The following is a 23,960-nucleotide window of genomic DNA, read 5'->3' as shown; positions in this document are numbered from 1 at the left end:
TATGACGTCCGACCGTTGAAACAGAACTGAAAAAAGTATTAATATTTAATTCCTCAAAATATTACGAGAATAATAAAGAGTATTGACTGTAAAGAAGGCTTCGGCGTGGGTCGCACGTCTGAGAATAGATGCGGACGTCTAATTATGAATATTCAGCTTTAAAACCTTTCTGGTTTCGTTCTTGGCACCAAAGCACAAAAATAAACCGTAATGCAACGAATATCTCTAGAAACATCAACCAACAAGCGATGAAACAAAACAGATTCAAAGTTGATTTTCAGGAAACCTGATAGGAAGAGCGCTCGATGCAGAGAAATAAAGTAGAAGTAAATGATCTCATCCCAGATATACAGGGAGAAAGAACAAGGGTGATATATTTCGTAAAGGTAGCCAAGATTATTCAGACACTGTTTCCGATCATCCTCCGCTGTCAGTGGATCCCTCGCCCCCGCGAGAGCGAGACGGGCTTTGAGAAGAAGCGAGCGAGGGAGGGGGAGACCTCACTGCAGTGAAGGGAAAAAATGGAGGTATAGAGGAACCCCCTTTGCTGGCAGCGAGATGAGCTCGGCAGATTGGGTGACTCATCCCCATCTTAATGCATCTTTGTCAGCAGGGACACCTTGTTGTCCCTCTCTCTCTGCCGAGCCGAGGATCCACTCACCAGTGACTATCACTTCGATAAGGAGATGAGGATTACCCTGCTGAAGGGGCTGAAGAAGCAAAGGAGGAGAAAGGAAAAAATAGCTGAGTCAGCACGGCGGACCTGTTTTAATCCTTCCATCCACTGAGATTAACATCGCATCAGTAATGCACTTATTTCTGCTTTATCCTATTTTTGTTACTAAAAAAAGAGAGCATCCATTCAGCATCAGGGAAATTAAATTTTGATGCCATACGCCTGGTAGATCCATCATTTTGTGACAGACGACCTCATGCTTGGTAAAACGGCGCTCGTGGAGCTCGATTCATCCCCCAGATAAATAAACATCTCAGACTTTTAGCGCGGTTTACGCAATTACGATCGCTTTCGGCACGGCAGCTCACGTGTGCCTTTCATTTAGTTTTTGGGACTTTTTCCCAGCCGTCCTCGCATCATAAAGCTGTCATAACCCCCTTTGATCAGCCAGCACACCCAACTTTGGGAAAATAGTCGTCTCCCAGGCTGCTCTTCCATCTTCCCACCGAATGCGCATCTCTCACGGAAGAGCTTGTGGAGGAGGATGAAAAGAGTTTGGCTGAAATCTGAGTGAACGTGGGAGAAAAACAAGAGACAAAACAGCCGATTCGGATGTTTGTTCCATCTGTTGATTTGTTTGCATGTTTATCCATATTTCAGCTAACAGACACACACATATGTGTTATATACAGGCAACACAAGTGGTGACAATGATGACTCGTAATAAATTAGAGAGCAATACGTCGCTCCTCCTTTTGTTTCCAGCGCATGTCTGAGCGTGCTTAATTGCCCGTTCTCAATTACCAGGCGAGAACTGAAGAGCGATGGAGGCGCGAGGAGAAATGTGAGGGAGAGCGTGAGAGCGAAAGTGATTATTTGAATTACGCCTGGTAATTGAATAACCCTCCGCGGGGGAAGGCTGATAGGCCAGCAACGAGCCGAGTCGAGGCTTGCGCGGCTCGCAGAATAGCCGCTCCCTGAGCTTATTACAGGAAAACATCACGAGCACAGGCTGGCATGATGTCAGTGTTTATTTTTCTTTTTTTGCTTTCCGATTCGTTTTATTTAGCCGCACAGGCTCGCTGATGTCATCAACTATCGAATCTGATAGAGCTGCAAAAAAAACTCCAACAGTTTTGCCCGTGGCGAAGCCTCAGCTCTGAGCGTGTCAACGGGCTGACCTCTGAGAGTCACAGGACGCGAGATGAGATGTGAGCCACCTGCTGTGAGGCTGGGATGGGCGGAGGCGCTGCAAGGGGGGGTTGAGGGATGTGGATGAATGAACAGTGGGAGCTCTGACTGCAGGTGGATGACAGTGAGCATAAATAAGCAAACGGCTGGAGCGACAGATGAATGAATGAGTGAGCGAATCAATAAACCCCCCCGAGGCGCACCTGTGTTCTCACATCCCAACCAGACATCTTCACTGAACTCCTGAATAAGCTTCTTACCTTCTACTTAACCAAAATCCATCGTTTTTTAATCCCTCTCACGCAGACAAACAAAATGAGGTGGAGATCCCATCGCCAACATCCAAGACACGGGAGAAGAAGAAGCAGCAGAAGCAGCAGCTGATGACACAGATCAGCGGGGTCAAGAAGGTCTCCCACGGGCCCTCGCTCTCCAGCAGCAGCATCGCACGCTTCGGGGTCAAGACCGATAAGGAGGAGCTGCTGTCCAAGGAGCTGGAGGACCTCAACAAGTGGGGCCTGAACATCTTCTCGGTTTCAGAGTTCTCCAACAACCGACCTCTCACCTGCATCATGTACGCCATCTTCCAGGTAAGGACTCCTCTACGACTTCCTACTACTTAAACGTTACTTAAGTTTCCTTCCTCATGTTTATCCCTGTATCCTTCTCTAGGAGCGAGACCTTCTGAAGACATTTAAGATCCCGGCAGATACATTTGTGGCCTACATGATGACGTTAGAAGATCACTACCATTCAGATGTGGCCTACCACAACAGCCTGCACGCTGCTGACGTAGCACAGTCCACACACATCCTCCTGTCAACTCCAGCCCTGGATGTAAGTCTTTCTGAAAGCGATGTCTTAAAGTCCGACTTGAACTCGAGGTTTGGTGATACCAATCATTAGCTGGTCTTACTGTAGCTCCACTTTGGTTGAGTCTGTTTTTGAATCAGGAGCCAGAATCTGCTGAAATAAGGGAAAACTAACTTAGATCACCTCGTGTGTCACTTCCCTGGATGGCTAAAGAGCTCCACGTCCTTCCGATGAATCATCTATATTTTCCTTCTCCTCTTCTGAGAGAATCACCCCTCTCACACGCCTTATTTGTTCATATTTTCCTGTGGACACTTTCTAAAAGCTCTATTCAAGCTCGAGTAGCTGGTGATGTCAATACGACCCAATCTGAAGATCCTGATTTACACTTCTAGGCTCTCCCCATCTGTCGTCAATAGCAGCCAGCCGGCGGCGTATTAATCTCACAATGGATCTTCACAAAAAAGGCAGACAGCCTGTTAGCTAGCTTGTTGAGGAAATACTAATTCTCCATCCTCGTGTGACCTTGGCGGTGTGCCGTTTGTCTTTGAAGGCAGAATGTGTCAAAGATGATCTGCTCTTTGCTTTCAGCTTCACGTTATCTCGGGACATCGTTTAACACCGTTCCTTTCTGATTACTTTTACAGGCGGTCTTCACAGATCTCGAGATCCTGGCAGCCATCTTTGCTGCGGCTATCCACGACGTCGATCATCCCGGAGTATCCAACCAGTTTTTAATCAATACCAGTAAGTCTGAAACGCTTAACCCTTTAAAGCCGGTCGGAGCAGCACGCTCTGTTTTGCGTAACTATTTTTAAATCCCGGTAGCTCTGCAACCACGTGAGCTAGCGCAATAATTCTTTTTGCATATGAAACCAGAGGAGTTGTACTTACATCTTATGCCATCAGCTTGTCCTCGGTCACAGTTTCCTTCCACATATAGCTTTGCAAAAACTGCATAAAAAGCGCTTGCAGCAACAAAAACATAATATTCCAGAAACACGCTTTGCCGATCTGATCAGCTGTTCATAACACTTCCTACGTCCATCAGCGTGAACTATCACATGTCCGCCATGACCTGCCCGAAACCGAAAGTGACGTCATTTTCGCGCAAATGTAGTTTTTTACCATTTTTTATAAGTTATCTTTGACTTTATGACTTTCTGTGTGGTTTCTGGGATGCTTAGGACTCATATTGCACTGCTGGAAATAGTTTATTTTGATGCATATGCTGCTTTTTTGCAAATTTGCACAATAATATTTATTTTTGTTTTTCCTGCAGTGTATAAAAATTGGTGTATTTCAAAAATAAAACTATGAAGACACTCAAAATAAATTTCCTGTGGTGGGAAACTGTTTTGTGCAACTTTTTTGTATTTACAGTTTTGAGGGATAAGCCTCTTAAATTTCTCTAACTAGAAATATATGTTAAAAAACAAAAACGATTTTCAATTTTTTTGTAGTTTATTGCACTTTTTTGCAATTTATGTAATTACTATGCACTTAATGCAGACATATTATTAAAATCTGGACTATAATGGTTGTATTGATGTATATCAACATGAAATGCTCCCAAAAATGGCTCCACAGCATGTAAAAATATAATATAAGCTCTGGCGGACTTGGTTCTATGGTAGGTCTTAAACGCTTAAACAAAAAGTTTCTGCTCATATGAGACGAAACAAAGCCATCAGAGCAGGTTTAACCGTCGGTGTTTAACCACTACGCAGACTCTGAGCTGGCTCTGATGTACAACGACGAGTCTGTGCTGGAGAACCATCATCTGGCTGTGGGATTCAAGCTGCTACAGGAAGACAACTGTGATATCTTCCAGAACCTCACAAAGAAGCAGCGTCAGTCCCTGCGCAAGATGGTTATCGACATGGTAAGAATTCCAGATTCTTTCTTTACAATTATTTCATAGTAAAACTAAAAAAAACAGATGCTGATCAAGTGTTTTTTCTTCTTTTGTTCAGGTTTTGGCCACTGACATGTCCAAACACATGAGTCTGCTGGCCGATCTGAAGACGATGGTAGAAACGAAAAAGGTGACGAGCTCCGGAGTGCTGCTGCTAGACAATTACACCGACAGGATACAGGTACGTGTGACTTCTACCTGAGCGGTAATAATGGCACAAGTTTGTGCACGAGGGGCTCGGTCACGTCATCCATCTCTTTTGTCTGTGTGACTTCCAGGTGCTGCGTAACATGGTGCACTGTGCCGACTTGAGTAACCCCACTAAGTCCCTGGAGCTGTATCGGCAGTGGACTGATCGGATAATGGAGGAGTTCTTTCACCAAGGAGACAGAGAGAGGGAGCGGGGCATGGAGATCAGTCCGATGTGCGATAAACACACAGCCTCAGTGGAAAAGAGCCAGGTATGCAGAAACCGCATTAGCTACGATGGAGAGAATTCCCAGGAAAGCTTTAAAAGACACGGACTCCTAACACTCGTTTGTTTCTTTCAGGTGGGCTTCATCGACTACATCGTGCACCCTCTGTGGGAGACCTGGGCCGACCTGGTCCACCCCGACGCTCAGGACATTCTGGACACGCTGGAGGACAACAGGAACTGGTACCAGAGCATGATTCCCCAAAGTCCGTCTCCGCCCTTCTACGACCAGAGCACACACGGACACAGCGGAGGCACCGGAGGGCCGGGGGGCGGGGAGAAGTTTCAATTTGAGCTGACCTTAGAGGAGGAGGACTTGGACGGGATGGAAAAAGACGGCGACGCGGAGGAAGACGAAGAGGAGGAGGAGCTGGAGGACGAGGAGGAGGAGGAGGACAGTCTAGGAGATTCGCGTTCTCCTCCGCTGGACTATTTGGACGGTCAGGAGAATGACGAGGACGGCATGATGGAGCCCACGACGGCGATAGAGATCGTGACGCACGAGGCTTCGCCCACAGACACATAGGGCTTCCAGCATCAGGTTCACTCGGTGATTTGAACGGCGGGTGTTTTTTTTGGAAAAAGAGGGGAAAATCCTCTCGGAGCTGTCCTTTTTAAAAAGCCCACAGAGGCAAGGGCTTAGTTTTGCCCCGCGCAGTGGCATGTTGCACTTGGGTGTTTGAAGCCAGGCACGGACGGACGGTTTCAGCGAAGCGGCTTCAGAGTTCTCAGGAAATAATTCACGCGAACAATTGAGTCTTGATGGAAAAGCAAGACTGACAGTGGGACTTGAAGGATTTCAGCCAGTTTGGAAAATGGTTACTTTTCTTTTCTGGACTGGCATTAAATGGACGTTGACACTACTGAGAGAAGTTTTGTACCTTGAGACTTTTTTACCGATACACGATATGATCTAGAAGTAGCATAGAGTGAGATCTACTGATGGAGACACATTTGTATAGCAAGAGGAAGTGTTTACTTTTTTCCTGTACCATTTGTCAAAGGACTTGTGTGCCTTTTTTACTATTGTCTTTATAATAGTTTTTTATTTATTGAACACTCTAGTATGTCTGTGAAATGTTTTTTTGTTTCTTTGTTTTGTTTCTTAACTGAATAGAGCAAATTTTTTTTTTGTATATTGAAAAAGTCTTCCATGTATTGGGCAATAGAGAAACAAATGTCGACAAACAACTTTTGGACAAATTCATCTAAACGAGAAAACATTTCAGCACAAGTTCCTTCTTTACACGTGGAATTCAAATCCACGGTTCACGCCGCAGGTTTAGCTTCTTGCTTTCTGGATCACATGTCAGTCGATGAATGTCACAGTTGCACACAAATACAACACCTCTCGTTCTCGTTCAACAGCTTTTCTTTTAGTTTTTAATGGCCTGCAGACCATTGCACTTCCTGCTGTTTCAAACCAACTCTCGACTTTTAATGCAAAACTAAAGTGTAAACTATTTGGGGCATTGGAGCTAGACACTTTTGTCTGTTCATGTTGGTGTGAAACAGGCGTTACCCACGTTCAAACCCTCATTGCCAGATAAAATACGCAGAAACCCGAGCAAACAGGCCCTTACGTCAAGCTGCTAAGATCTGCGATGAAAAGAAATCTGCTCAGGATAAAATGCGCAACAGCGATGAGTCTATTTTTAGCCCACAGGTATGCTACAGTCGTAATAATCCTGTTAGTTAAAATGGGTTCTGACCACAGAACTGATGTAACCCCCCGCCTCTTTGCAATCAGGCCCAGACCAGATGATTAAAGGTGCTCTTGCAGCTGCCTGTCTGAAAGGCGCTCTTCGACCCTCATCAGCGTCAGTATTCACATGGTTTACAAACCCCTCTAGGCTCCGCCGACACGACCTCAAAACAATCAGGCCAGCTATTTCTTCCTCACGCTAAAAAATCCCTGAAGTTCTGCTCCTGCTCATTGACGTCAGTCGAGCATTGTCCCTCCCTCTCTGCTGTATCAGGTTTCCAGGACAGTCAGGTTATGAGGATTTGGCACAGCTGAAACTGCTGGGTTCAGCATGTAAGGCTGTGCCTGAAAGAAATTAAAAAGAATAATAATAGGAATAATTAGGCGCTCTAGTTTGAAACAACTCCCAAAAACGTCTGATGGTTTGAAATGGTTTGCAGGCTTCTGTAATCACGTCTTTTTCTTTTTTTTAAATTAGTTTACTGATACTCAAAGGTACTTCAGCTGATTTCACATAAGCATGCTTAGTTTTGTGTATGGAGTATGTGAGTAAGTTTCATATGTATGCACAAGCGTTGATGTATGTATGTGTCTGGATGAGGTCTTAGCCTCATAAGGCCTTACCCCCATCACTCCAAACCTTTGTCTCTACTGTTTGTCGCTAGAAGCTCAAGTTGGTCCTTTTGCTGTTTATAACAGTGTATTTATTCTATACTTTAAGCCTGTAAATAAGAAATACTGGTTCAGTGTAAAATCTATTTTAATTTATATGCACTTGCATTACCTGGAAGTGGTGGTGTCTAATGTGTAGAAGACTCTTAATTAGAGCCTTTTTATATATGTATCATATATTGTTTTTATATATATATAAATATATATAAATATATCTAAGTATATATTCGCACAATGTTTTGAGTGCCCAACAGAGCAGCAGCTAAAGAGACATATTGTTGTTGTTAGATGAAAACCTTGTATCTACAAAACAGCTTCTTTTTTTAATTTTCACATAAAAGTTTAGATACTTTTTAATATCATGTCACAGACAAGAACGTGGAAATTATTAATATTATGCATGAATATTAAACCAAAAATGTTGTCACTTTGTTTTTCTGTCTTGAATTCCAACGAAATCTGTTTTCCAAATATCAGAATTCTGCTGAAATAGTCTGAATCCAAGAAAATACAACACATTAAACACATTTTTGACCAACTGCATTTCACTACAAGGTTTTCATCTGACATCAGCAATTTGGTAACCCAGAGGCAACATAGAGGACACGTTAAACTGCGTAGGCTTGGATGTAGGAGCTAGCAACATCTTAGCTTAGTCGGTGCTCGGTTTTAAAGTATGCTAATAGCTTAGCATATTAGCTTAGCATATTAGCTTAGCTCCCCTCAGTGGCTCGTTACAACCTAAGCTTCTCCATCTGGCGTTTGAATGAAGATTGCTGATATACGAGGCCAGATGCAGGTTCGACTGACAAACACAAAGCGATTGTCTCCTTTTACACTTAATGCACTTCATGTAAAAGTAGATATCATGGGGACGGTATTGTTAGCATGCTACAATACGCCCCAGCACTAACATGAAACATTCTGAATTACCAACAAAAATGATCTTATGTAACTGATTGTGCTAATGTGTTTCTGACCAAACTTGTTAGCAGTTTTGAAATTCAAATTGTCAGTATTAACATTAACTATGTTCAAGCTTCTTCTTTTTTGGTCCTAGTTGTGTCCAAATGGTTAGCCAGGTTTAGCACTATCTGCATGAGAGATGGGTTTGTTTCTTTTATTGTCAATAATATGTTCAAGTCTGCCAGTTGTTGCAGGTGGGTTATTAAATGTTTCACACAATGTATGGTATTATATTGTATATTGTGTTCAAAAATAAATCTGAAATACTTTTTCTATGAAGTGATTAAAAGCAAAGCATGAATATATTCCTACTGTGTCTGCTGTTCTTCCCCCTTTGTGGCCTTGTTTTTTTCACCATGGGTATGAGCAGCAAATTGGGTCACAGTCATGCTTCTGGTGGGTTTTCACGTGTTTGTCGTGTTTCATTAGTCTGCCTCACAATAGAAGACTGTATTTACAGAGCACCTGGGTCCTGTTCTGTAAAAATAGCCTGTGTATGAAAGTGTACCAAGAATGGCCTAAAATCCCCGCTGGTGGCACCTGGAGGCCTGCGCTGCTCCTGACGTTCAAGCTGACTAACAAGGTATGAATTTACACAATAGTGTCCTGTTCTCAGTGTCTCACTTGCCTAAAAAAAACAAAACATCAGTGACAACTTTCTGATGCCAGGCAGTCAGAATAGGTGATCTGGAAGTCTTTGCAATCAAGGAGCAAAGAAACAATCATTCTAACTGGAACACAACTGTGAAGATTTCCTACAAAAATGTTGTGATAATCAGACAGCAGATGGTTAAAAACAACTACTGCTGCCAATGAGACTGTTTCCAGTGAATGTGCGTAACTCGGTTAACATCCAAAATCTGAATCTAGGTCTAGGATATGATATAATCGTCAGTTGGTGTGACGTCAGTGACTCTGCATTAAGTCCAACAGCTCGTGTGAGGCTAACTTATATTTGATGAGCAGCTGTTCAAGTCCAACAAGAGACATAAAGACAAAGGGATGAATTAAAAGAGTGCTCCTGTGTACTGGTGTCTGCCCCCAATTAACAGACTTGGTTGTAACTCTATATTTCAAACACATGACGTTGCCATGTTGGCGTGATTCTTTTCCGTGTTCCCTTTTTCTGATTGCCAAGTGTGGAGTGGCGACACTGCTGAACTTCCAAAGTTAATTCAATTCAGCAGTTTGTCACACGTTTGTGACGCGTGATGTCATCAGCGCTTCATTAAATGGAACGAGCTGCAGCTGCTTGCTGTGGATTTACGCACCTTCAAATTCTTGCTGCCTGGAGTTAGAGGCCGATGTGGGGTCAGAGGCAGGTTAAAGGATGTTGCCATAATCAATTTTGACCTTTGACTTGAAGTCACACAAGAGAAACAAAAAATAGAGCCAGAGAGGACATTTCCTTATTTAGTCCAGCAGACTCAAAACTCAATTTACAACATGAAACCAGAGAATAAGAGCAGAGTATTGTAACACTCAGCACTACTACATAAATGTTTCCCTTAAAGCCTTCATATATGCAATAAAAATATGGAAACCTATCAAGAAATTAAAAAAAATCCAGACATGTAATTGTCCTTAATTCGTTGACCACAACCGAGTGCCTAAATAAATAAATAATCGGGGACTCTGGCCCGTCCAGACAGAAATAAACCTTTAAATATAGATATAATTCTCAGGTCAGTGCCGTAAAGTGACGTGGAATTAAAATTGGTCCTCGTATCTGTGCTATGTTACTCCTCATTCTCTTTGATGTCCCGTGTACGCTGCATCATCGCAAAGGTTTGGCTCTAATGTGCTGAGACGGGACACAGCGTGACACGGACTCAGCGCCGCAGCCGACACGCAATCTGACAGGGCCGTCCTCGTGCGACACAAGGCCTTCGCATATGAACAGAAACGCACACGTAAATACGTGTACCCAGTTAAAATGTTACACCCAAACGAACACCTTTCAGACGTGCGCAGGGGTGCTGTCCAACACACACGGGAGAGATGTGAAGTGATCATTAAAAACAGACGGTACAAATGTCAAATAGAATCAGTTTCTGCAGCTGAAGTTTTATTTTAGATGTCAAATAACAGCTGCAGTATTGCAAAGTTTCAGCTGACTGCAAAAGACTGAAGTGTTCTGGTCTCGATGCAGTTTTTATTGCAATAAATGATTTTAAAGGTACCAATTCAATTCAATTTTATTTATATAGCGCCAAATCACAACAAAAGTCGCCTCAAGGCGCTTCATAGATACAGAGAAACACCCAACAATCATATGACCCCCTATGAGCAGCACTTTGGCGACAGTGGGAAGGAAAAACTCCCTTTTAACAGGAAGAAACCTCCAGCAGAACCAGGCTCAGGGAGGGGCGGGGCCATCTGCTGTGATTGGTTGGGGTGAGAGAAGGAAGACAGGTACCTGCATTGACCTGCATTGCTATGCAAAATAAATGCAAAGTATTTCAAAACTAGAAAGTCTCGACTCGTTATCTTTATCGAGCCATCTCTCTCTGGGCCGAGTGCTGAGCAGCAGGTGTTAGGTGAGGCCTAACTTCAGGCTCCATATGTAAATACCTGTGATCAACATGACTTGTTTTTAACTAGATTTTAGACTAGACATAAACCCAAATATTTCCACATCAGATTCATCAGCGCTACTCCAAATTAAGGCTGAAAAATGACAAAAACCTTCTCTTTAATCGAGGAGCCGAGTGGTGGTGCACGCTCTCTGAATGCTTTCAAGCTCCATCTCTACTCAATTTGGTTCGTGGTTTATTGCAGCACCTCCTGCAGTGACTCCCTACTGATATTTACTGGAAAGGATGCAGACAGTTAAGCTGTTTTATTGCTACATTATTAAGCCGCTTTATATAACATGTGAGACTTTGTATGCAGCCGGGAAGAGGAGGCGAATATGCTCGATTAAGCAATATTTCCAGGAATGCTCTATTGGCCCATTATTTTGACTGGTTTAACTGGAGGGTTTACAGGCTCCAGAACATCCCACAGTACATAACACTGTGCCATTAGTAATTGACTTTTTTGTGTATTTACCACAACTTCTGTCTTTAAAAACATAATAAGGGCAGTTTTGCAAAGTGGACGCAGGTGTTGCAGCATGAAGCTGCCTCCTTTTTTGCAAATGACTGCAGAGTTGCTGCTCAAACCACCAAACACAGTGTTTTTTATCGTTACGACCCCAAACCCTCGATCGCCTCTGTGAACCAGCCTCCAGCTTGGTACGGCTAAAAGATCATTTGCTCTGAGAGATCTAGACGGCGCATGAGGCTGCAACAGGTCCGACAAATACCCGGGAGCTGGTCCATTCAGGGCTTTGTAAGTCAACAATAACATTTTTAAATCAATTGAAGTGAACAGTTGTCCAAGCCATTGACTCCTTGCAGAAAGCCTTTTCTGCTGTCCAGCACTCATTACTTCAGCTTAAACTTGTTCTCAACGCAGACAAAACAAAGCTCATGTTGTTTTCTAAATCAAGGAGACGAGCCCAAACAATCCCATCAGTAACCACTCTTGAAGGTAATAAAATAGAGTTGGTTCACACCTATAAATGTCTGGGAATCTTAATTGATGACTCGCTTACCTTCAAACCACATGTAGAGAATCTTGTGAAAAACCTGAAGTTAAAACTGAGATTTTATTTTCAAAATAAGTTGTGTTTCTCTTTTAATACAAAGAAGCGGCTTGTTGCTGCAACATTCTTGCCTGTGCTGGATTATGGTGATATTCTATATATGAAGGCTTCTGCTCAATGTCTTCGAATGGTTGATTCTGTGTATCATGCTACTCTGAGGTTCATCACTAACCGTAAATGTCAGACTCACCACTGTGAGTTATACTCTCAGGTAGGACCTGCTTTGGAAAGTCGGAGGAACTCTCATTTCTACAGTTTTATATATAAGGCGATACTTGGGTTGCTGCCTTCTTATCTATGTTCCCTGCTAGCAATGAAACATGCTGGTCGGTATTCTCTTCGTCCGCGTGGTTACTTGTTGCTTTCTGCTCCATTTGCCCGAACTGAACTTGGTAAAAGAGCTTTTGTCCATTTAGCACCGTCGGCTTGGAACAAACTGCAGAAGGAAAATGACTGAATTCATTTCATTAAGTGCTTTTAAATCTAAACTACGAATCCTTGAGGCCAAGTCCATAACATGCAACTGTTTCAATTAGATTGATTGTCATTTTAACTGACTTTTTTATTTTTATTTGAATTTTATTGAATTTTATTTTATTTTATTTGTATTCTTTCACTTATTGTTGCATGTGTGTTGTTGCTGCCTGTGTTTGAGTCATTTCTGTAACTGTGAGACACCTGCTGCTGCCTATCTTGGCCAGGTCTCCCTTGAAAAAGAGGTTTTTAATCTCAATGGGATCTTCCTGGTTAAATAAAGGTTAATAAATAAATAAATAATAAACAGGGAGCCGGCGAAGAGAGCCGAGCACCGGAGAAATCTGTTCACGTCTCTTAGTTCGTGTCAGAAGACGAGCTGCAGCATTTGGACCAACTGCAGTCCTGCAAGGCAGGTCCGACTAACTCCAAGATATAAGGAGTTAGAATAGTCCAACAAGGATCCTGTTCAAAGTTTTTAAAAGATAATCTGTCATCTGTCTTTGAAAGGTGATATTGCTGTCAGATATCAATCAAATCTTTACAGGAAGGGTCAGAGCAGCTGAAGCGGCTGAGGTCATTTGGAGTCCAGGGAGCGCTTTTAAAGACCTTCTATGACTCTGTGGTGGCGTCTGTCATTTTTTACAGTGTTGTATGTTGGAGCAGCAGTTTATCTGCAGCTGAGAGGAAGAGGTTGGATAAACTCATGAGGAAGGCCAGCTCTGTTCTGGGATGCACCCTGGACCCAGTGCAGGTGGTGGGAGACAGAAGGACTCTGGCCAAAATAACATCTCTGATGGACAGAGTCTCCCAGCACATGCATGTAGATGTTGCTGCAGAGCTGCTTCAGTGACAGACTGCTGCATCCTGATGCATGAAGGAGCGTTTCTGCAGCTCCTTCCTCCCTGCAGCTGTCAGACTGTACAATCACAACTGCTCCCAACAAACAGATGTTTACATCAATGCTGTAACTGCAATAAGTTAATTAACCGATTCTCACTACAACCTGGTTTGCCTCTTACCTGTAGTTATTTTTATTTAATTTAATAACTGTACAGTTCTCTCTGTTTATAGTAACCATTGTCCTTAATGTAAATATGTAAGAAAAATTGTGTATGTTTCTGTTCTGTGTCCTGTTTGTTTGTATATTTGTCTTTTTGGCTGCTGTTACAACCAAATTTCCCCTTGTGGGACAATTAAAGGATTCTTCTATTCTATTCTATTCTATTCTATTCTAAATATAACCCCCAAATTTTTGGCATGTGACTTAATAAAAGGCTGAAGACTGTGCAGGTTAAAATGAGGCGTGCTGGGATCGTCCAAACATTTGTTCTCATTAAAGTTAAGGAAGTTAGAGGCCATCCAGGGGAAGCGTTCTAGTGGAGAAGAAGAGTTTCTCTTCAGTTGACCACAGATCTGAGTGTCATTGGTGAATAACTGGAAACAAATGTTATATTTTCTAAAAGAAAGACAGAGCTGGAGGCAGCAACTGATCTGTGGCCACACGGAGGCTTCTGAGTGAGGAGAAATGATTCTTGCCTAAAGACTCGAAGCATGACAGGGGTAAGAGGCTCATGTACGACCCTTCATATGCAACATCCCAGTGACAACAAGCGCTCCAAGGCTGTCTGCGTTTGCACCCACGATAACCTTGCTTTAAAGGACAATTATGAGTGAGTTATATCACCTTAGTCTCTTTTATCCCCTCTCCGATCCTCTCATTTCCATCTGTAAGCGCTCATTGTTAAATTTATTTTAAATTTTATCTGTCAGTAGCTCTATATCCCCTCCAACTCCCCTTCCTCCTCTCCAATTTCCCTCTGGAAATCTCTCGCTTCAGACATAACCCAGTAAAAGGACGGGATTTGATTTGATGGAGCCGCTTACGTGCATATGACCGGCGCTCCGTTTGGAAGGCGTGCAGCTCCACGGGGATGGGAGAGTCATCTAACGAAGCTAAAAACAGAGCAACGCATTTCCCACCAGTTGAGGTAAATGACACCACTTAACTTCTCCCCTGTGTGGCACAAAGAAAAAGACGAGGGATGTTTTCAGGCCAGAAAAGGAAATTGCAGGCTTATAGGAAATAATAGGGAATTGGCTGGAGGCTGGGAAAATCCCAAGCGTATCCTAGATGTGGATAGGAAAAGGAAGGGAAAAGGAAGGAGGAGGAAAGAGCAGGGGGAGCGTGTTGGCGTGCTTTAAAGGACATAAAAATATATCCAAAAGTCAGCAAACCAAACAAAAAAAGACATTATTATTATTATTATTGTTACATTGTTACATTTTTTTTTGTTATTGTTACATTTTTAATTGTTATTATTGTTACATTTTTAAATCAGTGCAATAATCAGCTGTCAGCCAGTAAGAGAAACTTTTAATATGCATGACCTCAGCTGGAGGAACAGTGAAAAGCTCTGGTTTAAAAGATTACATATGTAAACATAGAGTTTGATATGTAAAGAAAATACTCACATGTATTTACATTTTGCACAGACAACAATCACAGTTTCACAACTGGAGAAAACAAACAATCTCTGCTCACCACCTGTCCTGTGCTCTGCTTCCTTTGGACTTCCTCTTCACAGCTCAAAACAAAAATGAAGATGAATGGATGTTTGGATGTACAGGAGGAAATCCACAGAGGAAGGGGGCTTCCACGGGGCAGTTTATATACACAGCAGGTAACTGTAAAGATGATCTATCAGGTAAGTGAATCCCAAAAGGTTGATTCTGTTCATCTGGACGTTTTCAGCGGGAGAAACGTTTCTTCTTCAGTCTCAGCTGACTGCCCACAACCTTAGAAACAGTGCATTTGCACAATAACTGAACGTAACCCACTGACTGAACGATGGGCTGTGAGGATGAAAAATGGATGAGTGGAAATCTTCACTGAATTTTCCGTGAAGTCCGTGTCTAGGCTTAAACGATGTCTGGAAAACTGGCTGATTTTTATAATGCTCAGAACTCTTTTAACTCCAGCCTCGTGCACACAAACACGGACAGCTGAAGGAAGACGGGCGTTTGTAAAGGTTGATGGTTCAATCCTCCACTCTGCAAGACCAAAGTGTCTTTGGGCAAGATTATGAAGTGACAGTAGTAGCGTGAGAGCTGATTTGAGCCTAATCCCAACTCTCATTCTTGTAAGTGCTAATGCTCAATATTAACCCTTTAAAGCCGCTCGGAGCAGCACGCTCTGTTTCGCGTAACTATTTTTAAATCCCGGTAGCTCTGCAACCACGTGAGCTAGCGCAATAATTTTTTTTGCATATGAAACCAGAGGAGTTGTTACATCTTATGCCATCAGCTTGTCCTAAGTCACGGTTTCCTTCCACATATAGCTTTGCAAAAAGGACTTAGGACTCATATTGCACTGCTGGAAATAGTTTATTTTGATGCATATGCTGTTTTTTTGCAAATTTGCACAATAATATTTATTTTCGTTTTTCCTGCAGTGTATAAAAATTGGTGTATTTCAAAAACAAAACTCTGAAGACACTCAAAATAAATTTCCTGTGGTGGGAAACTATTTTGTGCAACTTTTTTGTATTTACAGTTTTGAGGGATAAGCCTCTTAAATTTCTCTAACTAGAAATATATGTTAAAAAAACAAAAACGATTTTCAATTTTTTGTAGTTTATTGCACTTTTTTGTAATTTATGTAATCACTATGCACTTAATGCAGAGATATTATTAAAATCTGGGCTGTAATGGTTGTATTGATGTATATCAACTTGAAATGCTCCCAAAAATGGCTCCACAGCATGTAAACATATAATATAAGCTCTGGCGGACTTGGTTCTATGGTAGGTCTTAAAGGGTTAACTTTTCCAAACTTTCCCGACTGCGCTTCGGTCTTCACTGGATTCTAAAAGACATCTTCACCTTTAAAAAGGGAGGTTTCTGTTTTCATTTGACAGGAAAGTATTTGAAAATCTGCAGTTTAAAAAAAAGTACATTTCATTTCTGGAAACTTCACAAACTTCCTCGATGTTGACCGTTCTCTGCAGCTTTCTGGATGACAGCTAAACATAAAACCACCATCTGTGTGAGAGAATGCAGACTGCACGAGCATGAGCCTGCAGATAGCATTTAAGTTCAAAGTTTTATTTATGTAAATAAGGAATTAACACCTTGCACAGATTATTTTCTCTGCTTGGTTTGGAGCGTCTAAGTTTAGGATTGTGAGAGATTCAAGTGGGAGATCACACATACAGGATACGTTCAGGCTTTTTTAGGGCTGGCTCTGTAACAGGACACAGTTGTGGTGACCACACAGGGTTAAATATCTTCTCTTTTAATGCAAATGATGTGGCCTCTGCGTTTGCGTCACTGTGGTTTTATAGCTGGCTGTAGGGCCAGCTGGGTCAAACGCTGCTGCTGCTCTCAGAGAAACATACTGGAGAAAATGACAAGCTTGGGAATCGATTTGAATTTAAATGAAGAATCACTGAGCTCCTTTACATCCACGAGGAGATCGTTTAGTGAAGAAGAAAATATCGATTTGATAACTGACGATTTCCTTTCAACTCGCTGTGATGCATTTTCTGAATTAAACCATTTCTGTAATTAAGACCCTCCTCTTGTAATGAGAAAATAATAACAATACATTTATAAAAACACATTAGTACGAGACAAAAAAAGAAAAGTAAAACAAGCAGTTACACTTTACAGTTTTGCTGCAGTTACACTGGCTTTCAGGAAAAATCGCTGCCCCTTTTCGAGTCCCCTGAGCTCGCTTTAACCTTGTAAGTGAAGCAAGTAAATCAGTCTTGTGATGGATACATGCGGCTATTTTTATCCCCAGAGCCAATTAGAGTAGAGATGATGAAGTGGATGAGGGTGCACAGAATCACCACAGACAGCCTGTTTAAAGAACCTCAACAAGTCCTTATTGCAAAGCTCCAGACTGCAACTGATGACTTTTATTTATTTAAGAAGGAAGCAATAATTTTATGAGGATGGAAGACGAACAGGTTGTAGAGAAAAGAAAAAACAATATCCCAATAACCTGGTGTCATTTTTAGGGACGTTAGTCAGAAGTGTAGCCACACACATGCAGACAACTATGGGAAAAATCTTCAGTGTTGTCATAGCAACGTTTGCGCAGGCGCATTAATATTAGCAGCAAGCGCTGGAAACGTACTGGCAACAATTGTTAATGTGGGTAGTGGTGAAAAGCATTATCTAATCTGCTCCCACCACGCCCAACGCTGCCGCACCTGCAGCCGAGAATATGAAGCTGAGAAGGCAAAGCAGGTGAAACAGGAAGTGCAGCTTTAAAAGAAAGAAAGAAAAAAGTCAGGTTTAAGCATTGTTGCCCAGACTACAGACATGCAATAAAGAGGAAACAAAATGCACAGTGCACAGTGTGGTGTTGGCGAGGTTTACAACAGCTTCAACACAACTTGCCACACCCAGATACTGTGACATCCTGTTTGCACACTTGATCAGAATTAGGAGCCAATAGTGGAGCTTTGACAGCCAACAGGTAACAAATATTAAATGACTTGACAGAGCGACTGTACTTGTTGCTCTTCTCCCTACAATCATCCAAGAAGATTTATTCTCTCTATTGTCTTCATTTGTTTATGTACTGGACTGCTTCATGTTAGTGTTTATTAACGCCACATGGTTTTCAAAGGGTTTGAAGAGCAGGGATTTGTATATCGGTTAAATTAAAATATAAAATAAGGCAGCACGGTGGCACGGTGGTTAGCACTGTTGTCACACAGCAAGAAGGTCCTGAGTTCAATTCCACCATCAGGCCGGGGTCTTTCTGTGTGGAGTTTGCATGTTCTCCCCGTGTTTGCGTGGGTTCCCTCCGGGTACTCCGGCTTCCTCCCACCGTCCAAAGACATGCAGTTAGTGGGGATAGGTTCATTGGATAATCCAAATTGCCACTAGGTATGAATGTGCGAATGGTTGTCTGTCCCTGTGTGTTGGCCCTTCGACAGACTGGCGACCTGTCCAGGGTGTACCCCGCCTCTCGCCCTATGACAGCTGGGATAGGCTCCAGCGCCTCCCGCGACTCTGAAAAGGAGAAGCGGAAGCGAATGGATGGATGGATAAAATATAAAATGCAGAATACATTTTTATTTCAGCTGTTAAACTGTATCTCACATACTGTAAATCTCAGTTTCTCCTACTTTCAGTTTCAGTTTCAACCAGAACACATATTTATTCTTTAATTTCACAAGACAAAGTCGGAGATGGCGCTAAATATGGCGCTAATATCTGATGGATCTGATGACGCCACTGACACCTATCTTTCTCTGCATTGGCTTTAATGATGAACAGGTGGAAAGAGCCGTGCTTATTGTGACATTTAAAAAGCTTGATAAAGATAAAAAGCATAAGACATAAACACAGACTAGCTCGGCACTAACCAGGCTGTGATGTTCACCAACCAACCCGTGTATTCAACATCTTTTCCTTTGACTCACCAACACGAGAAACAATTTAAAAAATAAGCTCTCATTTCTTCATCCCACTGACTAAAGGAGGGGAATTCCTGAGAATCAGAGTTTCTTTTCCTGAAGAACTATCAGTTTCACTGCATCGCACTTCCTTGTTCTTTCGTTTCTTCACAGCTGCGTCACCGAGCCCTCCGGTAAAGTTTATAAACCGTTTGTTTCCCTCGCGCAGCCAAACCAGAGGTTTGCAGCACATGTTAACAATCCCTTTGGCTTGCGTGAGACGTCGTGATGACAAACGTGTGTTTTCCCTCACTGCTGTTGTGTAATGTCATTCCTTACAGTAATCGCCTGCACTTCAGAACATTTAATGGCTTTTAAAAAGTAACATGTTACGTAAAATTGTAGCGAAGCCCTAGATTTGTTCCAGAAAATGTTACAAAACCCTCAACTTAGAAAATTTAAGTTTATAACTTTATACATGTATTTATAGCACATAAGTAGTCTGTCATACATTTATCAGAATATCGGCCAGAATTTAATTTCACCTGGAAAACTGGAATTATATCTAAAATGCAAATAAAATATATGCTAATGATATAAAAAGATATACAATACAAAATAAAAAACTGTGTTAAACAAAGAGAGAAAATTAAATATATAAACTAAATATATAAAAGCAGGTTGTGGTCAGTTAAACAGCTCACCTAATAATCAACCTCTAACAATGTGACTGTGATATGACACTTTTTCTTCTTACCTGTTATTTTATCTTATATAAAGAGAGGATGGGAAACACAGGACTTACAATGTGAGGTTACAGGACATTTTGACATTAGATGTTCTTGTACCTGTTGTACACTGAACTTGGAAAAATAGGAACAAGCTACAAAAAAAAACAAAACTATGAAGCTGCATACTCTGAGTCCACGTTTAAAAAGCCTGTTTTCACAGATCTACTCTTGCACATGTTCTTCTTAATTTGTGAATGTGTATAATGTGTCTTTTTTGTTATGTAGCTGTGTCAGGGAGACCTTTGTACAACACTTTTTGTAAAAGGTCTCTCTTGAAAAAGAGATCTTTCAATTAAAATGAGGGTCACTTGATGAACTTGTCAGTGGCTTCACTGATTCTAAGACTGAGAAAGTGAGAGGCAGTTCATAAGTAATAACGCAGTAATACAAATACCGTAGGTCTACATAACCAGCTGGCAACAAAGTCATGATGATGTTCACAACTTGTCTCCGCTGCCCCCAAGTGGCGGAAAAAAAAATCTGTCAATTCTGTTTCACTCAAACAGAAAGAAAAGTGTTTGTGTTGCTAACAAGCCTGAACATAGACAAACTTAACACAGATGTGTAGTGATGTTTGCCACACAGGGTTTTATGGTTGTCTATGTCAATTTGGATAAAATGGAGAAAGAAAAATAAGAATAAACTGAATTAAATTAATTTTAACTTAATATAGAGCTACTTCTCCTTTATTGTCCCACTTCTCTCTACACACTCTTCCCAGAGCGCTGATCTATTCCAGCTATTGAACCAAACGTGTCCTGGTCTTGGTCATCCCGGCGGAGCGGAACAAACCTGGGTAAAAATTGTGGTTGAAGATAATGTGAGCTCTGAACACTGATAGTCAGTCCTTACAGGAAAAAGAATTTGTTGTTGAGTCTGAGCTTTGGGGATTCTGAGTAAAACAAAGAAAATATGAACTCAAACCCAAAAGAGCACTTAAAGAAAGAAAAAAGAGGCTCGAACCACGATGAATTAGACAATTCAAAACATGGTCGTCTCCCTCTTTCACTTACATGTATTTTTTCTCTGTGTTTCAGCTACTTTGCTGTGATTAAACTGTCCTTTTGCATCCTTCACTAAGTGATTATGGTGAGTGCTGCACAAGTGTGCGCACGTGAATGAGCAGAGTGAGGATAAGGCAGGAAGCGCGCGATCCAGACAGGAGACGCACTGAACTGGGACTTTGACACGTTTTTTTTCTCTTGTATTATATCAGAGGGTCCACCAAGCCATTGTGTCATCAGGTTGCTACGGCAACTGCACTGGAGTTGAATAAGGAGACATCTCCAGACATTCCTCTGTTGGATAACATCAGCACAGTCAAATGCAGGCAACACGTCAGACAGCAGGTACAAATACTTGGATGCATAACTCCTGTTCACAACTACAAGAGCGTCATTCAAACGGACCCTTTCTTCACTATGCAGCCAATCACAGATCCCGACTTCCTAATCAGTTGATTCAGCCTGGTCGGGTCACCTGCTCTGATAAAGGTCTCCCATCAGATCACGGCAAAGGAGAACTTTGTCATTTATCTCATATTTTGGAGTTTTGTTTGTTCTAGCAGTTGAAATGATTATATTATCATTAGTATCATCATTACTATTATTTTGCTTCTCTATCAGCTATATTGTAGTATTGAGGTTGTGATATGATAAGTCCCGATATCTGTCCTATAACTGCCACTCTTCCACTGAGACACTTTCTGATAAGACTTTGGTCCAGCTGACGGGTCAGATGCATCCCTCAGGTCCTGTGTCAGGTCGTTGCTGGATTTGTTTTCTGTTTCTTAAGGGCATGACTTTCCCATACGATTCATCTGCTGTAGATAGGGTTTCTCATTTATTTTGTTTTTTCTTAGGCCTGCCTGTTTCCTCATTTTTTAAGACACGCTGCACAACATAACTATCATGGAGCAAAAATACTGTTTTATGCCTGTCAGACCTGCTAGTGACAAAGTACCTAAAAATACTATTTAAAATTGGTCCTTTGCCAAGTTGTCTGTTATGTGTAGACAAAGCACCGGCTCATCCTTTGAGTTAGGGACCTTTTTGTGCTTGACTTAATCATAGGTTTGTGTTAAGTGGCTTGAAAATGGTTTGGTAACAAGAACCGGACTGAAAATGAGTGAAAAGGCAGCCAAACAACTTTGAAAGGCCCGGAGAACTACTGGAGTGGCTCAAGACTTTTGTATAGTACTCTATAATATTTAGCATTTGTTTAACTGAGTAAATCCTAGTAAAGTTAGTAACCTCTTGTTTGTGCCAGAAATTATTAGTTTTTCTTCTTTTCTTTAAAAAAATCGTTTAAGATGACTGACAGTTTATTTGGGAACAACAATTCTAATAATCAGCTGTTTAGCCTCAAGCTTCTCCTGTTCAAAAATGACTTAATCCTCTTAGTCTAAGTCTTTGAATACTGAGTTTTTTTTACATAATTTATTTTATGTTTAATAAAAAATAAATAGATAATTAACTGAAGGATGTATTTCAGAACTATCAAACTAAGTTTCAGGTCAGGTCTAATTGTGGACACATTTTAAAGCGACTGAATGTCTACAATCTAAATGTACATGTTATGTTTGCTACACTGAATAATGCCACAGTTAGTCTAGCTGTGACCAAGAACTGCAGATGGACTCAGCAGGTTTCCCCTACCCTGCCTACACACACACACACACAAAGCCATTGCCTTTAGGCTCAAATGTTCATCTAAGCCTGTAGGGACAAAGACACTGTTAGAATGCTATATTAATGCTTTGAAAAATAACAGGCTTTTCTATATAGGACTAAAGAAGAGACTCGACACGACGATCAGGTGTGGTTTGCATGCTCGGGCCAAACTAGACTCGGTGTTGTTCAATAATAATAATAAAAAAAACAAAATAAATGTGAGCGAACAGGGGAGAGACTTTCTTGTTACGCAACACCATCAGACTGCGTGACAAAATATTGTGATTTGCTGGAGGAAATTACTTTCCTGGACGGGTTTGATTAAATATTAACCAATAGTTTGGGTGTGTGGGGAGGCTGCTGCAGCAGCTGATGGACAGATATGGATTAGACGACCGAGTGAAACAGGACCTCCAGGTGTTTCACACGTGGTATCTGAATACGAATTCTGAGAAATGATGGGTGTGAAAAATAAACAGCAAAACGTGTTACTCACATATGGAATATCTGAATATGGTTTATTTATCTCATGAGTGTACATTGCTGACGTCCGTAAGCGGACACCAAGACCAGTCATCTTCTCTCTTTTAGAAGATTGGCAGACTACATCCGAGGCTGCTTAGCATAATCTTCTTTTCAGCGTTTGAGAGGTTAAATATTGATTACACAGCATTTTTTAAATATGGAACCCATAACCCCCATAGAGTAGGTCATTTGACACTTACTGCTGTTTTGAAGACAGTAATAACAACATGTAAAATGGATTAACTACATATATGGTAAAAAACAAAAAACAAAAAAAAATCCCGCTTCTTCTTGTACGTTAGCCAGACTTCTAACCGGAAGTGACAACCATTTGGGGGTACAAATATATGAAAATATTTCTACCTGCTTATATTTTATAAATGTTTACAGTTCAGTATGTATGTATGACCTTACCCACGCAATTGCGTCTCGATTAACTACAATAATAATTAATACAAATTCCAAATTGCATAATGCACCTAACAGGTGGAAACAAGCACACCTGTTGAATGGAAGAGTCTGGTAGCGGTAGGTCATTTAGCGATTTTGCTTGTTATCGCCTGTTACGTGCATTACCAACGTTACCCCAATTTTATTATATTTTATTCCACTTATTTATTTGTTCATTATTTTTATTTTTATTTTTATTTTTTTTTAACTATATTTATTTATTCCATTGGTTCCAGTAACAAGCAAGGTAATATGTCACTTCCGGTAGCCATCTTTTGCTTGACGGTAATTAACAACGGTTGCGTGTTTGAGTGGCTAGCCCGCCTTAATTTTCCCTGTTGAACAGGAGAAAGAGTTTGTTTGGCTTTACCCCATCAGAAAAGCTTTAAGAAGAACAGTCTCCAAAACTTTCCAAACTGCCGTAAGTATTGTAATTTTAAGGGGGAAAAATAAAAGGGTAAAAGTTAACAAGCGACTCAAAAGTAAACCTTACTGGGACGCTTCTAACTGTCAGCTACAGGTGAAGCAATAGTACTAAACGCAAACACATTAGTTTAGTGT

General features: G+C 41.4%; 2 protein-coding genes and 1 long non-coding RNA gene across 8 annotated transcripts in view; 2 read left to right on the top strand and 1 right to left on the bottom strand.

The window, feature by feature from the left end:
- pde4ba (phosphodiesterase 4B, cAMP-specific a) overlaps positions 1 to 8,721 on the top strand; it is a 243,702-nt gene extending 234,981 nt beyond the window's left edge. For all 6 annotated transcript variants that reach the window (XM_085138557.1, XM_085138555.1, XM_085138556.1 and 3 more), the window contains 7 exons: positions 2,174 to 2,457; positions 2,540 to 2,704; positions 3,328 to 3,427; positions 4,411 to 4,565; positions 4,657 to 4,779; positions 4,877 to 5,059; positions 5,150 to 8,721. In XM_085138557.1, the coding sequence (XP_084994683.1) occupies positions 2,174 to 2,457; positions 2,540 to 2,704; positions 3,328 to 3,427; positions 4,411 to 4,565; positions 4,657 to 4,779; positions 4,877 to 5,059; positions 5,150 to 5,599 (1,460 nt within the window). In that variant the 3' untranslated portion in view covers positions 5,600 to 8,721. The remainder of the gene's footprint in view (positions 1 to 2,173; positions 2,458 to 2,539; positions 2,705 to 3,327; positions 3,428 to 4,410; positions 4,566 to 4,656; positions 4,780 to 4,876; positions 5,060 to 5,149) is intronic.
- LOC146499816 (uncharacterized) overlaps positions 1 to 23,960 on the bottom strand; it is a 146,736-nt gene that overhangs the window by 33,280 nt on the left and 89,496 nt on the right. The window lies entirely within an intron of this gene.
- The window catches only part of sgip1a (SH3GL interacting endocytic adaptor 1a), an 80,981-nt gene continuing 80,673 nt past the window's right edge, over positions 23,653 to 23,960 (top strand). The window contains exon 1 of the mRNA XM_085138545.1: positions 23,653 to 23,820. The gene's annotated coding sequence lies outside the window, so the exon portion shown is untranslated. The remainder of the gene's footprint in view (positions 23,821 to 23,960) is intronic.

The sequence above is a fragment of the Neolamprologus multifasciatus genome, chromosome 17 (genome assembly GCF_963576455.1).
Source record: "Neolamprologus multifasciatus chromosome 17, fNeoMul1.2, whole genome shotgun sequence".
Lineage (NCBI taxonomy): Eukaryota > Metazoa > Chordata > Actinopteri > Cichliformes > Cichlidae > Neolamprologus > Neolamprologus multifasciatus.
This window is presented reverse-complemented; position numbering and strand designations above follow the sequence as displayed.